A 19,258-nucleotide genomic window follows, 5' to 3' on the forward strand; every position below is an offset into this window, starting at 1 on the left:
CCACCTCTTACACCTAACCTAACTTGAGATAACTCAACCTATCGTATGTTACTATAAATGTTAAACGTTAGATATACTTTTTTAAGTAAGGATGAAAGTTGGTCAATATTTTGATAATAGGTATACAGTTTTTAATGAATCCTTATTTGACCAGAGTCAAATTTATTAAACACTCTACACTGCCAAGAGTATATTCCATTATCATTCGCTAATTTTCTATAAAGTCTTATTTTATCAGAGCAGAACTGTAAAATAATGATTAGACCGCCAGTAATGATTAGACAGTCGTAATAAATGCAGCAGATCTGGAATATAGGAAGATATAGAATTTGCAATATATACATGTCCGTTCTTTTTCAAATAACAAAACAATTTGGCACAATTCAATGTCACAAAATGATAAGCATAGTTAAACCAAATAGCTTAACTGTACTTAAGTTCATACGGAAACAAAGGTTTTTGACCTACTATATAATCAGCATAGAAGATAGTTAGTCTTACAACTAAAACTAGCAATCGAAAACAATTATTTAACACTAAGATTTAGTAGTCACTAAGTTAACAGACTCTTCTAACAAATCTCGCTAAGGACTCAAGGCACTTATTGTTTGGACTCAGGTCTTGGTCTAAAGACTCATGGCACTTATTATTACCAGATAATCTGATCTAATACAATGCCTATCAATTTTTAAGTATTAGAAAGATCAGGGACCAATATCTGGTATTTGATAATCTTTTTAAAACAACAATTGTGTGGATTCGATTCTTTCAGTTTAATTCTATAATTCAAAGCAATTCTCGAAGCTATGTTTATTATATATAATATATTTCAAAGTTAATGTACTTATATTGAACTTAACTTATATTGAATAAAATAACGAAGAATACAGATACCTGCCTCTCGTAAGCCGCGAAATAATAAATAAATATTTTCAATTAGATAATCAAAAAGTTTCCAGCCTAGCTATATAGATGGGATATAGATTCAACCCATACATATTTCACATATGTTATTTAATCCATGCTACCTTGTAGGATATGACCAAAATATTTATATTTTGACCATAAATATTTTCAATTCGATAATCAAAAAGTTTGCAGCCTAGCTATATAGATGGGATATAGATTCAGCCCATACATATTTCACATATGTTATTTAATCCATGCTACCTTGTAGGATATGACCAAACGCTTATCTTTATAAAAACTTCCACTTTCTATTATTAAGGCCAGGTTTCAGAGGTCTTAAAATTGAGTTAAATATAAATTAAGTCAGAAAATTATTAAGACTTAAGTAACTAACGACTGTGAAATTGGCGGTGAGTATCGCCACAAACATTTTAATATCTTTATAATGTTTCAATGATTTAAAGTTTTAAATTCATTCGAATTATCATTTCAAAATAAAATAGAGAAAAATAAACAAACTTAAACAATTCCTTTGAATCAAATTGAATTTTCTTTTCATTTTATGATTTCTATTTCAGATTCTGCACATGCACATCGCTAACATTGAAAAATTGCCATTAAGCACAACTGGTTCGCCTTTGTTGATACGGTGTAAAACGTTTCTATCTGTAACATTTGTCATTCCAAAGGATTCAGAATGTCACGATGTATACACATCATTAACAAAACTTTTTCAACCAGGTGAGTTTGTTACTTCTTTCAACTCAATTACATACTGCAAATATTTGAATTGCGTCGAAACAGATACTCGTACCTTACAATGCACATAGTATTTTCATACCATTAATTCTTTCTTTTTGTATTCTTTTTAAAATAAATAGAATTATTTCATTTTTTTCACAGTTTCCATTAATAAGCTTTATTGCTTCAACTATCAGCCCGCCAAGGATGATTTGCCGAAGACGTCAGGTTGGGATTTCTTCAAATTGGAAAACGAATTCAAACGTATGCGGGTACCGAATGACATCTGGACTTTGTGCACCTTGAATTCCAATTATGAATTGTGTGACACTTATCCACGACAAATTTATGTGCCACAAGAGGCTAATACGGCTATGTTGATTGGAAGTTCGCGATTTCGTTCCAAGGGACGTTTGCCTGCTTTGACCTATTTGCACTCGAATAAGGTGAGTTATTATTCCTCTTGAAATAATATTCAATAGCGAAGAGACACAATTGCAATTTTTATAAAAGTAAATATATTTTATTGAACTGTCGACAGCAATAATAATCTACATAAATTTCATTTCACATTTAACTGCATCACAAAAACCACGCTCCATAAATGTGCCACATCATCACTCATTCCTTCTCGTAAAGTAGATAAACACTCGTAAATGTTGGTTTTGACGTTGAAAGGTACAAAGGAATAAATTAATTCACAATGAACTCTGTATTTATTGAATTCTTGATAAATTGATGATGATCAATTGCAGTTCATGAATTCCATTATATTGAATTTGTTTTATGAACGAGTTTGGAACGAATAATGGTCCCATCAATTTCAGTGTCTCTTCCTTAAGATGTTATTTGTGTTTCGTATAAAGAGATACAAATGTTGAAGGATATTCATTGTAATTTTGGTTATTTTGGTTCGTTTAACAATTATCAAAGATTTGCATGAATGTAGGCGAAAGGTTTGAAAAACTATATATAATCACTTAATACATTCATGTATGTACAAAGTATACATAAATTCATTCACTTTATAAATACTAAATATACAACACTTTAACATAAATTTTTGCAATATCTACTAAAAGTTATGCAAAAAGTTAACTAATTCAGGAGAATTAACCTAATGATGTACTATTGTAAATATGTGACTTATTACACTTCCACGGGGAGGGTTAGGCGATTGAAGTGTCACCTATTGAAGCGACCAAATCTTTGTTGTGTGAAATTATTTTTTATTGTTTTAAATTACAAAAATTTGTTCAAATAATCAAAATTTGAGAATCCATACACTATAACTCGATGTGACCACATTTTACCTTGACTATGGCTTTCAAACGGTGAAAAAAAATAAATCGTATGCTTCATTCCTAAACAACGGATTTCTTCAGCGCATCCATACTGGCAAAATTTTTAATCCTAGTCATTACCTTTCTCTCCAAAATAACCCATATGGAATAGACCATTAGATATGCATCTAGCGAACTCGAAAGATATTATGTGAACCAAATAAAGTGTGGAACATATGGTAGTTTTTTAAACATTCATGATTCACACAAACTTAATAAGACGGTAAGCCTACCGAATATTATTGGAAAGCCAATGGTCTACAACCGAAATGTTTGCGTGCCCAGTGCTCTAAAGAAACATCCTAAATATTTTTCCCGGTACTAAATCGCATTAACTTTGACATCAGATTCGATGAAAACGTTTGAAAAGTGCCCATCGGAGGTCATAGCTGCCCATACCATTAGTTCAGATGGAAAATTACTTTAGGTGGCCATTCGTAGTCTCAAATGGTAGTGAACGGCAGTGCGTTCAGTTAAGTAAACACAATCATTTTTATAGTTTATAAACTAATCAATGGTGAAATTTTTCTCACCAAAGAACACAATGTTTGGAAAATCGCACAATGAAAACGCTTTACTCTAGTTTCAATCATAATATCTGCTAATCATGCAGAATATATCAAACTGGTCGCAGTGCATAGGGGCCTTAGCCTTACCCAAAACCCCCAAATACTATTACCATCATAATATCTGCTAACGATTAATTCCAATGCAGTTTTGTAAAATTTACCAGATTTTCGTGGCCACAAAATATAAGAAATCATATCAAAGTCTGTGTTATTTGAGTCTTTCACAGTAATGAAACAATTTTTAAATCTACAATAGTCTAGATGAAAAATATGATGCTGTATACGAGAGCCTATAAGAAGATAATCCCTTGGCAAAATTTCTCCAAAATGTATAAATATTTAAGTAGATAATACAGCAATATTCTAGTTGAACACAAGATATTCTGCATGCGAATATCTTTTTTCCTTTATTGCGGACTATCTAATAAACATAAAATTGAATAATTATAAACCCAGTATCCTTTTGTTCGCACAGAATAGGACGGGGCAATTACTTAATATATGACTAGGTGATGTTCCATTTCTTTTCAGATAAAAATGGCATTTTGTTATATTTTGTTATATTAGATAGTCCAATGTAATTCCATTACCTAGATAAACTGCGAGCAACCTCAACTTTATCTCCTCAAAAAAAGTTACCACAACTTATGCTAAAAAGCGAAAAACGCCTTTAATCAGCTTAATTGTCGATTCACTAACTTTACAATAGGTTTCCAGTTCAAATATGTTCTTTTAACAAATCGTTACTTAGTAGGCAAAGGAATGAACTACCTTTTTAAAAATCGCGACTAAAGTTGGACTATGATTAATGTTGCTAGAACCAAAACATGCATCGTCAAGAGTACACCAACAACTTTTTTCACAATTGAGATTAGATCCATCGAGTACGTCAATGAGTTCTGCTATTTGGGTAACTACGTTAGTATATATGGAGGTGCACCAGGAGATGTGGATAGCAGAATATCAAAAGTCAGAATAGTGTTCAATAATCTTCGCAGTGAGTTAAATGAAATATCTCCTCAAACAAAAATTCATGTCTACAATGCCTATGTAAAATCTGTACTATTGTATGGCTCAGAAGCTTGGTTGGTCAACAGTAAAATACAAATAAACCTTCAAAGCTTTATAAACAGATACCAGTGCAATATTTAGAGAATTTTCATATGCGGAATTACTTCAACAAACAAACCAAGAAGATATTAACAATCAAGTCAAACGTTGAAAATATAATTGACTTAGCCACTTCGAAAGCCGTACGATAAAATATGCCTCGTGATACTTCAACGGAACCCCCAAGGCAACAAACACAGAGGAGGGCCATGTAACGCCAGGAAAAGAACGATAACTAATGAAAGCGGTAAATCTTTAAATAAATTACGTTGTATTAATACAGATAGAAATAGTTGAAGATTCTATCAAACAAATCTATACTTATGATGAAGTACGGTTAATAATAATATGTAATTTGTTTGTGTCAGAACAAACTTAATGAAAGATACAGCATTTTTTCTTCAGAGTCTATAGCGACTGCTTTCATATAAGCTGTTGATAGTGAAGCATGGAATAACGGGCCTATGAAAATTACTTTGGATAAGCTAAAGCTGTGATTCTCATAATAATTTTTTTTTTAATTTGTCAAAATATATATAATAATAATTTAATAACAATAATATGATAATAAAATAATGGAAGTTACTTTTATTTTAAGATCTTTTTCTCCCATCACATGGACAATGCAGAAAGAAATTGACCTGTTTAAAATTGTTCCAATAGATCTGCTCATTGTTATTTTGACATCTTCAGAAGGTACATTTCTTATAGTAGTACAACCGTTTTTGTGTTATCCAATTATTTAGCTAATTAATATTTTTTCAGAATAATAAGAGCTTAAGTTTTAAATTGTTTCAAGAGAATTAAAACATTTTTGAAAAGCAGATATTTAACTGTTAAAATTTGTCTAAAATAAAAAGTGCTTGAATATTACATTAAAGTGCTATGTTCATTATAATTTCGTCTAATCAAACTATCTAATACTATAAAAGAAACTGTAGAACCAAATTGAAAGGTGATTTCGTTTAATAAAAAAACTGTTACGAATTATTCCAATAAGTTTTCGATATCATTGCGCGTGTTTATTATACATAAAACGCCTATTCTGTTTAAATTATTAATTACAACTAATTGTCTTATGATCTCATATTAACTGCTAACATTGAAGTAAACTTTCCAAAGAATATTTTTAAATATATTGAAGTAAAAATAGTGATGAAAAGACTAATGTTGTAGTTTCTCAATTGTGTGGAGTTCATGCAAATCTTAATTTGGGTGTCAATCATTCATATTTCACCATTTTATCCATTTGTTCGTTTAATTTTTTTGAAATTCCAAAGAGTTTTTGTGCAAAATTCTTTATGGAATGCTTGAAAAGTGAATAGGATAGTTTGTCTTTTCACACACAGACAGATTAAAAGAAGTAGTGGTAGATGTCAGACAGAAATAACTATATCAATTGTTTTTGACACGTCAATTAAGAATATGTGTGACTTGTGTAATTCCTGACGTGGACTTTATCTTTATAAATCATTTTTTCGAAAGAACTATATTTAATAAAAATATTTATATATAAATATTTATTTTTTTTTAATATGTATATAAACTAATAAGTATATATGAAATATTAAGTGTTATTAATTATGTTGAAGCTATTTGAGCTAGTGTACTTGAGCACTACAAATCTTTCTTAACTTGAGGTATTTTTCAAACCCCTCTTTACGCCTTGACTAGTTTATTGTTTATCACTTTATCAGACTAAGCAATAATTCACTTTAGGTCTGCATATCTCCCCGAGGAGCCTGTAACCATTCTGAGATTTGATAACGCGGTGTTGGTAACTCTGTCTGTTTTCGCAAATAATTTCAGGGCTCTATCCTTTATGTACTTTTTGATGGGATAAATCTTGAGGTCCCTGAGGATGTCATTCGTCCTAATGTACCATGGTACTTTGAAAAGTCTTCTCAGAGCCTGGTTTTGTGCAATTTCTAGCTGGCGAATAGTAGTGTTTGGAGTGTTATATGTACTAAAAATTTAAATGAATATTTTGAGGTACGAATAGATTTAAGGGAAGCCTTAAGTCTCTTCTTAGCAAGAAGAATTAATTTAAAAACAAAATAAAGTATAAATAAAAAATATATATATATATCAAAATTATAAGAACAACAATCTCTCTTCATACGTAATGTACTCTTAATTTTTAATGGACAATTCCACTGTGTGCTCGTTCGCCAGAGCCTTATTAATGGTTACAGGGGCCACCATGAGAAGGTGGAAGTAGACATTTGCTTTTGAGTAGCTATTTCAAACTCATCAAAGACCTTATCCTCCAACAATTTTCTGAAGAACATTAGAATTCGGGTAACTAAACTAAACTTTTACTTTTTTTTTTATAAAAAAAGCACTTCATATTTTATAAAGTGCTTGATTGGAACTCAACTCTTAATGTAAACTGTTTAATCGCCAAATATCAGATAGCGACAAAAAAAATATAAGAAAAACTCTGCTTTGTATTATTATTTGATAATTAATTTATTAATTTAGTACTTGTTACCAAAATATTAACAATTTAATATCAACAAATTGCAGTTCCCAAATAAACAGAAAAATCACGTCAACATTGTCACGCAGAATACCATAATCACTGATTTCCTTCAATGCCATCAACACGTTGTACTTTTAATCCTTATGGCCATCTTCATTACACCCAGTCAGATATGTGAAAGTGAAGTATATACATGAAGCATATACATTTTGATATGGAAAAGTACGTAAACGCAAATTAAACCACTTCCACTATTCTGCTCTATTCCGTTGTTTAGCAACCTTCAATACCACTTCCAGCAATCAAGTACATCCGTGAGTACAAATTGTTTCATAGCAACTCTGCTCATTATTATTTCGCAAGTGGCAGGATAAGGATTAGTCTCTATATGTTCTGATTTCAAATGAAGTCAGAAGAAGAGCATACCTGCCTGCGAAAGGTGAACTGCATTATTAATGCAACACGATTGCAGATTCTTAGTTTCTATTTTTTCTGCTTTTTCTGATTTTTCTATTTTACTTGAATTTATTTAAATTAATTTTTATAAAACGGATTTTGGTATTATCATTGCTCTTCTCAAGCTAATTTAATTTTATTTGCGTAAAGGGAGCTCACATTCATAAAATATGCAGAGAAAAGTACGCTTCCTTTGCATATTTATTTCAATTAGAAATTCCAGATTTTATTAAATTTTTCACTAGGGAAATGCAAATGCTCTTGTAAGGCGAAGTTTACTTACAATTTTATTTAATTTTTATTTTGTGTTGTATTTAAAAATTGTTAAAGAAATATATGTTATGTATGCCAGAAACAACTACGAACTATGAATATTCTTCATACAAGTAGATTGTAAACTTCATATATCCTACAACCACACTTTCCTTCATATCCCTTACATACCATATATATACCATATACATACTACATCCAAATACGTGTAAAACTACATAAATTCAAAAAAATTCGAAATTTGTAAAGTGAAATAAAATATTGTAATAAAATTTTGGCTTAAATGTTGCCTTTATGACTTAAAGCTAAGCATATTTCTGTACATGACATGCAGAGTAACAGAGTAAATGTGGGCAGGTATACTGCCATTCTCTCTCATACAAATCCTTCCGTTAATGCACATTTAACTTTTTGTTGCAGGCCTCAATTTGCCGATGCAGCCAACCGTTATCGGGTTTCAGTGCACGTTGCTTGGAGGACGAGCAAATGTTGGAGGCAATAAGAAAAACTAATCCAAACACGGATTATATGTATGTCGTGGATACCAGACCTAGGGTGAGTACAAGTGATGTATGTAGATATTTTACACTGGCACATGTGTTGCATCAATGGAAAAAATAAAAAAGTGACAATTTTAGAGCATAAACATGCACCACTTGTGCTCGAAATGCCATCGTCAAGTTTTTGATGGCATTTTGACACATCAACCAATGTTTTGAATATTAACAGCGTAATGTGAGGCAGGCTACTATAGACAAGTATGCGTAATGCTTCGCTTGTGTGCCTTCCAACAGCTGTGTGTTGAGCTGCAAAATGTGAAGTGACAGCTTAATTACCACAGGCACTAATGAGAATTTTTTAAATTACTTTAATTTTTCCATAGATAAATGCAATGGCAAATCGTGCTGCAGGCAAAGGATACGAAAATGAGGCATTTTATGAGAATATCAAATTCCATTTCTTGGGCATTGAAAACATACACGTGCAACGCACCAGTTTACAGAAACTAATAGAGGCTTGCGAAAAGGCACCAACAATGAGTGGGTTTCTTAATTCACTAGAATCATCTGGTTGGCTGAAACATATACGCTCAATATTGGATACATCAAGGTATTGTCGAAAGTTAATTTCATTCAATTAGTTAGCAAGTTTAATTAAAATTAATCATTTCAAAAATCTGAGAACTGTTTTCGATTTTATACTGAAATAATGCATTATTGCTTGAAAAAGTAAAGCAGAAGGAATATTAGTGCTACATTATTTCTTTACTAACTATAATAAATAGTAAAGCGTTTAACTATTCCTAGACAGGATTATTCCTAAATCGATTTAGATATCTTATCAAAGATATGAAGACACTGGAAGAGCAAAGTTTGTGTATCTTGCAGTTCTTGAAGATTGAAGTTCATATTTCTAATGAAATATATGTCGTGAATAATATTTTATTACTTAGACCGTGTGCGAATTCGAGTAGATTAGATTAGATTAATCTAATTAATGGGCCATTAAGGTCCATTGCGATATCAGATCAGAGTCTTATTTTAGCGATTGTGTGCATCATTTAGGATGCTCGTTTCGTTAGCAAATTTTATTCGGATTCCAACAGAAACCTCAGGTATGTACTACAGTCCTATAAAACTGACAGCCCCCAAGTATTTTTGTCGAGTAAATTGATGGTAAATTGAGGAAAATAGTAATTTATGTCGGTATGGCAACGAATGTTGGTATTTACCAGAATTTCGAGCAGGGCAAATTAGATAAAAATTAAGTAAATTAGGTGTTACCATTGTGAAAATTTTATAAGACGCTTAATAAATAAATAAATAATAAATAAAAAGTGCAATAATAATAAATAAGTGCAATAAATAAATATTTACATAAGTGCATTGCAAAAAATCCCTAGGACAATTCAATTTACTTTACCTCAATATACTCGAACTCGCACAAGGCCTTAAATATATATTTAAAACTCCATGCTCCCAAAAACAGTTTAAACTTTCTACTTACTTCTTCTAGTCATGTAAGCATAGTTACGCAGTTTCTGCTTCACGTCCTTGATTTAATTCATTAAATAGTTCAACAGTTTTGTTTTGAATTGGCCTTCACATATATATTTTGACCAGATACATGTACAACTACCAATATATATGGTATATATATATGTATATAAAGCAAGTATACATAATCTCCCTGCGCCATTATCTTTTATTCACGTGTTAGAATTTTTAAAGCTCTTCGTATAATTCAATTATTGTTTACATCATTTGTGCCAGAATGAAGAGAACTCTCTTCGTGATTATATGCATGATTCCATTTCTTAAATGCAACAATAAAAACGGGTTTTATATATATGCGATGTATTGGTCATTTATGATTTTCAAGATAATTCACGAATATTATATCATGTACAACCCTTAAAACACTTGCCATAAATCGTTAGCATTAACTCATCCACACTCGAAACTTAAGACGTTAGAATCGGAATATCCTCTGCTTACCGAACCGTGTTGCCGAGAGCATATTATCTGAAAGTAGATAACATTTAAAGTTTACAAGACGAATAAGGATGTGAATGGGTGGTGGTTGGGGTAGCAGAGGCGGAATAAAGGGTGTTTGGGGTTTCAATTGAAATTAATGTGATTTTAGACGAAGGAACCTAGCCACTTTAAGAGAGCGGGTCCAAAGGTCTATTGACCGAAGATTTGTCTGCGTAGAGGCAAAAGAACAGGTGGGACTTAAAACTGTAGAATAGATACACATTCGGTATAGACGTGTTTATGTGTGGCAAGTAACTCTTAAGCATTTAGTTATACCCGACGACGTTCTTCTTCGGAGATATTAGGCGGGAGCCTGTTGAGAACCTGGTTGTTAGTCAACCTAAGATTCGGATACTACATCTGTGTAGAGGGCTATAAGTTCATGTTTGTATTCGATCTCACTGATGTTGGTACTGAAGAGATGAAATCATCTAATTTGATTTCATTGAACTAAATGTATCATTTCACACTAACTGCGCAATAGACATATTGAGTCCTAAAGTTAGTTTTGACTTTTTGAATGCCTATAACGAAATTAGAAGTGCAATAAATGTAAGTTTCTTATAAAATATGATGGATAGAATAAAGTTTCTCAATGGTCTTCCTAAGTAATTTCTAAGCGACTTATAGTTTTTCAAAAATTTTGATAAAATATAATAATCATATTAATGTGTTTTTGTTGTTGTTATTCTTGTTGTTCCACTGTACTTATCAAGTATTAAACGCTAACCCGGAGCTGTAAGCAAAATTTGCCAGAGAATATGTTTGACTCTGAGAAATAGTCATTTATGTTGATATAGTCTGAATATCTCTCCAGGAATATATTTTAAGTTTTAAATAAATTATCAGAATTCTTAAGTTTAAAAACATTTGTTCTTAAATATTGTTTCGTCTATGCCAATACAAGATATAACAATGTGTCTTATAATGACATCTTTAACCTGACACGCCCCACAATTTTCAAGCACGAGTACAGTAGCTGCAATTAACTTCCATCTTAATAGCAAATTCCTTAGCACACTTTGTCTGACATGTGGAAGCACACAAAGCGTTGACACATCCAAGGCGCAGCTAAAATATATTTACATTTTAATGATGTTGACAATATGTCGATGCATAATAAGTCTGACATACGACATACAACATACCAATGAAAACGCTAGCTGGAGGGTTTGTGAGGACGTACAATCACAATAAGAAAATGGCGTAAAATATTGCCAATAAAATAACAAACAACAAAATCAAAACACAAAACAGCAATAAAATTAAATCAAAAAATTTAATATTTATTAAGCAAGGGAAATTTATATCACCAATTTCAGCAATTGCAAAACAGTAATTTATGGTTTCGGTGGCGTATGAGTAATAATTTTTTTTATTGATTTTAACTTTTCTTCACTGAAATTCGACGAAGCACAGAATATTAAAATATTTTTATGACTTTTCGTTGCAGTTTTATAGCGAATGCCGTTGATAAAGGTGTTTCAGTAGTTGTGCATTGCTCAGATGGTTGGGATCGAACCGCACAAGTGTCATCTTTGGCTGCTTTAATGTTGGATCCATACTATAGAACTATTAAAGGATTTCAGGTAGTATTATTGTAATAAGTATACTAAATCCATTCATTCAATTATATTCATATCATTGCAGGCTCTTATCGAGAAGGATTGGTTAGCATTTGGTCATAAATTCAGTGATCGTTGTGGTCACATACAAACAGATCTACGTGAAGTTTCTCCTATATTCACACAATTTTTAGATTGTACCTGGCAATTAATGTATCAGCGCAGTGATGCTTTTGAGTTTAATGAGCGTTTTCTTCTAATCTTGCATGATCATGTGCATTCATGTCAATTCGGTACTTTCGTTGGAAATTGCGAAAAAGATCGTTTGGATCTTAAACTATCAGAGCGCACATTCTCCTTATGGGGTTTCATGGCGAATCATTTAAATGAATACATCAATCCATTATACAAACCTGATGTTGATGAAACAATCAAAGCAAATCTAGCACCACAATGCATAAAGTAAGTTTTGTAAATTGTGTTCCTGTAGAAAATATTTATTAACCTTTGTGAATGATCTTTTTTTCAATAGATTCTGGCGCGGCATGTACAGTCGGTAAGACAAATTTAATTAAAAAAAATGTTTTTCATGTAATAATAATATTAGTATTATTAGTAATAATTTTTTTTAAGTCTACAAGTACTAATTTGCTAGTAAATAACATTATTTAATTGCTAGTATTTAATTTTTCCCTTTTGTTGATATTGCGACTAGGATTAAGATTAAGTTTAGCAGCTACCGGAGCAGACGAGCGATTTAAATAGATATAGAGCTTGTAGTTATTAATATAATTTGAACAAAAATACTAGCCATAAACGTTAATAAATATCACTCTTGAATTTATTAAACAATAAAAATATAATTTTATATTTATTTTCACTGCAATTATACCAGGAATATGTCAATTTCGACTTCCCAAAAAAGTATTCTCCATTAAAGAAAACGCAATTTAGTTTGCTCAAATTAAAGATCAAACATATATTGAAGTTCATAGACAGTTGCCTTGCTTATGCATTAACGTTATTAAATCGTCTGATGGATAAAGCCATCCCTTCAGTACTTTCAGTCAATTCATTTATACGAACATAGATTTTATTTTTATCTTGCATATTAATTTATTATATACATATATATATATATGTATTTAGTTTATGGTAACTATTAAATGTATACGCGATTAATTAATGTATTAATAATTCCGTAGTTTTGAAAGTGGTGTACATCCGCGTGAACCTCTTTCCGATTTATTGCTAGCAAGCAAGGACCATTGCACTTCATTAGAAGACCATGTGCAGCATTTAACAAAGGTAACACCTATTAATAATGCTTTAAATATTCTTTTTAAATAATAATAATATTAATTAATATGAAAACCATTTTTGTTAATTACAGCGTATAACAAGTTTTAAAAATTATATATCAAAATCGGCTAAAAAGTTGCAGGATGCCACAACAAAATCTTCAAAAACCGAGTCTGCAGTTACTGAAATCAATGACAACAAGTGAGTGTTTCAATATTATTAATATTTATTTAAAAACTATATCGGAATATTCTTAATTCTTCGAAACAATTTATAAATTAATTAATTTAATTTAATTATTTTTGTTTATAGATATAATTACGATAAGAAAATGAGTGAACTCTCTTCTGCTGATGACGATCATCCTTTAAAATCAAACGATTTGTCTTTTGCCAGCTTATCGGTACTGTAAAATATATTATTAATATTTTTAATTTTTTTTATCAATTCGATGTATGATTTCAGCTGACAGAGCATATTGATCCGAATAATATAACAGAGGAGTTAAATTCTGTAGCAGTTGATTGGAAATCGATGCGAAATGTAACTGCTTGCTCATGTTCAACACCCTTTGACCAATTTAGCAAGAAGGTAAATGGATCTGAATAATCAATTTGCTGTAAATGAATAGAACATAAATTGCTGACGCAATCTACTAGTTAAGGGGCTCAAGAAGTACATTTGTTATGGGTATAATCTACGAATTCGGTGACATTAAAGCCTTTACAGCATAAAGATTATCCACATGATAACAATATTAGACTTATAACTATAAGTCTATGAGATACGAGAATGTGGTTCAATCCATTCATAGGAGATCTTCACAGTTAAAATAATGAATATATAGAATAATACAAACAGATCTTACAGCCGTGTTTGCAAATATAGTCTTTGAGTATTATTGATTATCAATTTATATGCAATTTTTTAAATCGAAAAATTTAAGAACATATTGAACAGATCTATTTAAAACTTGTTAAATAAAGACTTAAAATAAAGACTGCAGGTAAACACCTATTTCAATAAGTCCAAATAGTGGATAATACCTTCGTTTCATAAGATATGACTCATATATCTTACTACCGTGTTAGTAGCTATAAGTAACTGGAATGCTTCTGATAAAATTTTCTTAATATGTAATGTTTTATTGATTGATATATCTGAAGCCTCAATCTGTGACTCGACAAAACGAGAAATCTCTAAAATTAGTAAAATCATTAGTGGAACTTATTTATAAACATTAATTTTATCACCGATCTTATATATCCTTTAAATCATCGAATTTTTTTTTTATTATGTTTAAAGTCATAACGTGTATTATCTTAATATGTAAAGATTTGACTATATAATATTATGTTGCGAAATATACATATATCTTTCGAATTTACTTGTTTTCATTAGAGAACAAAGATCTATAAAATTCCCTTTTTAATTAAAAAAGCCAACTTGTATATTAATCATAAATTTTAAATTATTTTAATCACAATGACAAGGAAACTATAGTAGCAACATGCAAATGTTACAAAAATAGTTTTTCAAAGGTTCCCCTAGTAATGCACCTACACATACACGTAAGTTGTGGAATAACACAGGTGGTATTAATTACTCCCTAACCATATTTAAACACATGTCATATAGCATTTGTTATCATACCCTTACAAGCCTCACATCCGTTTTGTTACTGCCCAGTGCATGGGTTGCACCGGTTGACTATATTAGGGACTTCATTCTTTTTGATCTTGGTTAGCTCCACAACTTTCCTGGAGAATTTTAGGCTTTGCGAAAGGTTCAAAGTTGTTTCTAAACCTCTTATACAGAAACACAATGAACCAAATGGCCAAAATGATCCTTTCGATCACCGGTAAAATCTAACATACCTTTACATACCAAAACATATTAACAACATTAAAAGAATGCAGTTATCTGATGTGATAAAACGTAGTTCCATTCTGGAAAAGTTTATAAAATCCCCACCTGCCAGGCTAAATTGACCAGTGCTTCCAAATATGTCAATAACAGAAAGTATCTGTCTATTGTGACAGAATCCATCCATCGTTTTTGTTAGAATACGTCTGTCGTTTGTGACAGAATACGTCTGTCTATTAGAGCAGGAGTTTCTATATTTTATGACAGAATGCGTCTATCTATTGTGAAAGAATGCGTCAATCTATTGCTACAGAATGCGTCTGCCGATTGTGACAGTATACATCTGTCTATTGTGACAGAATACGTCGGTTTATTGAGTCAGTCTATTGTGACAGTATGCATCTATCTATTGTGACAGAATGCGTCTGTCTATTGCGACACAATGAAGCTGTTTATTGTGACAAAATGCCGTTTCTATATAAAATGTAGTGGCGATATTAAGCGCCGATAACCATCAATTGGTTCGCATCTACAGAGGCCTTATAGCTAGCTATAGGGTCCTCGCAAGATTTAATTAATCATGGGAAAACTATTTTTTACTTTTTCATGTATGGTTATATGTAATTGTGCATTAAATTTAATATAATCTGATTTGATCATATGTAAATATATGATTTCTTAAAAAAAAATATATAAAAAACTAGTAAAGTTAAAACATATTTAATATTTTCTTTTAACTCTGATGTCTTCAGCTTCTATAAATGGTATATTGCCGTCTTTGCTGAAAGGGTTCACAGTGGCTAATCAGCTTTGATTGATTTGTATAATATAATTTATTTTTAAATTATACCAAATGTACTTTTTATAACTATTACTTGGTGGCCTTATGAAAGTTCTACAATATTCGAAATAGGATTTATAATTTAAGCTAAAATAATATTTATTTTTATTAATAATATATATTATACACATATTTTGTCTTTCAGACCCACTGTTGGAAATGTGGAGAAATATTTTGTGAACGTTGTATCGTCAAAAATATACCATTACCGGGTTTGGATAGCGGTAAGCCCGCACCAGTTTGTCGCACGTGCTTTCGTCTAGTACAAAAGATCAGCCCATAAATATATAATGAGACACAAAACTTTATTAAACCATAATTCCTGTACTTGTTGTACACAAGGTGAAGTGAGGAGTGAGTTGCCGCTTTAACTATACGGAATGTTGAGTTATTTATATATCAAATGCTATTTAGTATGTTTGATTGGATATGAGCGATTGTGCGTGTATGTGATTAGGCTTAAAAATTGAAATCAGAATTACTGTTGCATTTCCTTTAAAATTTGTTTAAAAAAATATATATTTAAAATAGATATATACATATTTGATATAAGAAAAAGAAATCAACTAAAAATATAAATTAATGTTGCTTCCTTTAAAGAGCCAATATTTTTTATGTAAAAATATGTTTAAATTATATATTATTTTATATGTAAGCATTTGCTAAGTAAAATCAAAAATCACAAATAATTATTATTTTTTCAATAATTTAATAAATATATTAAATTATATTTTTATTAATAGTTTGTTAAATATATATTTCTATATTTTATTAAACAATTTTTGCACAAATAATGTATTTTGTTTAGGTTAACGCATTTGTTTTATATTGTAAAATATATTTGTAATTATAAAATTGTATTGAATTATTATTAGTGAAAAACAAAAATGATTAATTAATGTGCAATCTAAATTCAACAAGATGTTTTATTAATTATTCTCAAAAAGATTCGATGTATAAATTATTTGACTAAATTATAATAATATAAGTCAATACATAAACACTTCGTTTTAATCCAGAAAAGAAAAAATTAGGAGAAATATTACATAAAAATTACTTAATCAATTACAACAGAATTGTTTTAATTTAATTATAAAACATATGTATTGTAATATAAATATCGAAATAATATATTTAGCAATGTTTCAGAATATGAGTTTTGAACTTATAAATAAATAAGTAGAACAATATCACATTTGAAAATCTAAATAATTTCTTTGTCGAATGTGCACTGATCACACAACTACGGAAACGACCTCATTTTATCTTCAAAATGGGAATAAGACTTAGTAAGTTAAAAAGTTACTTAGAAAAAAAATGGAAAAACTAATGACAGCGATATAAAAATCAACAACAATTGAAAATCTGTGCTATTTACCAGGTGTACCGGTATGAAATGAGCGTTTTTTGGTGAAAATAAAACACTAATTATTAATAGGAAAGTAAAAAACATTTTATTCAAAGTATTGGCCATTGCTTTCTACACATTTTGACCACCTTTCTGGCAATTTGTGGATACCACACCAAAAAAATTGTTCGTCTTTTAAAGCAAACCAACCAGACACCCAATTTTCGACCTCCTCGTAGGAATCAAAGTGCTGCAGCCAATGCGTGTCCCATCGATGAAAACAAATGGTAGTCGGAAGGAGCCAAGTCTAGTGAATACAGCGGATGGGGTAGCAGCTCTCAGCCAAGTGTTTTGATTGCATCCTGAACCCGTTTTGCTTTGTGTGCAGGTGCATTGTCATGGAGCAGAATTCCCTTGCTGTGTCTTCTGGCCCATTCTGGTCGTTTCTTGATCAATGCATGGTTCAAATTTATCATTTGTTGTTCATAGCGACCAGCATTGACGGTTTCATGTAAAACGTTAGTTTTTTTTAGAACCAAGCATTTTAAAAATAATAATAATAATATTAAAATACTATAAAAGAATCAATTTCAATAAATAGTTTCAAAAAAATGTATCCTCTTGTACTTTATTACAAAACAATATTTTTTCACACAAAATACTGCCTTAAATTTTCAAAAAGTGCAAATATTAAAATCTCTTAAAACCATGGATCAACCAACCAAAATTATCCAAATATTATCTGGTACAAATACAACTGACCAGACGGAATGACCAATTAGAATAGCAAGCAACTAAAGTTAATAGAGAGATTGGACATAAGGTGATAAAATACTAAATCCTGCAATTATTACAATTATATATTATTTTATTAATCTTAATTTGTTGTCCGGACCTCCACTCACTAATTGAGCTCAACAGACTGAAGTTCCGTCACCAACATGAGTCCATAACCATTTCTGTGCTACAAGCCCATGCCTTCAGTGTATTGCCTGTAATACCGTCAATACTTCCAGGTACCATCCACAATACCCCGATATCAGTGGCGACTAACCACTGGAAATATTATTTATATATGCATAACATAATACATAACTCTACCAATTATACACGATGGCATAACATAAAGTATTATATTAACTAACCTCCATAAAATAATTACAGATACAGTTTAACTTTTAAAGCTCGAAGTACCATTTTGCAAAGAAAAGGTTCGACTTATGGAGACTTCGAGTAAGATAATCTTTCTTTTTTGTTTTTTTTATTTTTGAAAGTAACTAGAATTATGTTTCAAGATAATTATTTATTTATTTGAAATCAAACACGGCACAGAAGTTATAGTGAATTAAAAAATATTCAGAAATTAGGGTTTGGGACTTTAATTTGTTTATTATTTTCAGTAAAAAGAGAATCCAAAGAGATTATTCATACTCTTTTAGTAATCATCAGTTGTAGTATCATTCGTTTGCAAATTAAAATTCAGAATTTTGAATGAGTCTTCTACTTGATTTCTAGAAGGCTAAAGAACAGCTTCATCCACCTCATCATCACTTTTCGTTGCGCTTAGAATCGGATCCACTAATTCATATGATATCAATAATATCGTCGACTGTAGGAAAGCTTGATGTATAAATTTCATTGTCAAGAGCAATATAGTAGTTAAGAATAGCATTGGAAGTTATTGTATTTATTTTAAACCACGCTGTCAGCGACTGTAATTTGCGCAAAGAAACAACAAGAAAAAAAATTAAACATTTGGTTTGGAAAAAGGGACTTCCCTTAACAGCAAAATGCATTTATACTTAAAACAAAAATTCGACTTATAGAATGCACTTTCCCATATTCCTATTGGCACATAACAATATTTTTCTTCGAGTTATAGAGAAATTCGTGGTATAGAAGTTCGAGTTATA

General features: G+C 30.6%; 1 protein-coding gene across 1 annotated transcript; it reads left to right on the top strand.

The window, feature by feature from the left end:
• Window positions 1-1,487: 1,487 nt before the first annotated feature.
• On the top strand, window positions 1,488-16,510 carry LOC119680459 (myotubularin-related protein 8-like; the record flags this gene model as incomplete). The annotated part of the gene is given in 12 exon segments (XM_038093277.1): window positions 1,488-1,650; window positions 1,813-2,096; window positions 8,307-8,441; window positions 8,770-8,996; window positions 11,877-12,012; window positions 12,074-12,450; window positions 12,521-12,544; window positions 13,194-13,296; window positions 13,382-13,491; window positions 13,603-13,693; window positions 13,756-13,881; window positions 16,143-16,510. Coding segments are annotated over 12 exon segments (1,914 nt in total), but the record flags the coding sequence as incomplete, so codon positions are not given.
• Window positions 16,511-19,258: the final 2,748 nt, after the last annotated feature.

Source organism: Teleopsis dalmanni, chromosome 2 (genome assembly GCF_002237135.1).
Source record: "Teleopsis dalmanni isolate 2A chromosome 2, ASM223713v2, whole genome shotgun sequence".
NCBI classification, from domain to species: domain Eukaryota; kingdom Metazoa; phylum Arthropoda; class Insecta; order Diptera; family Diopsidae; genus Teleopsis; species Teleopsis dalmanni.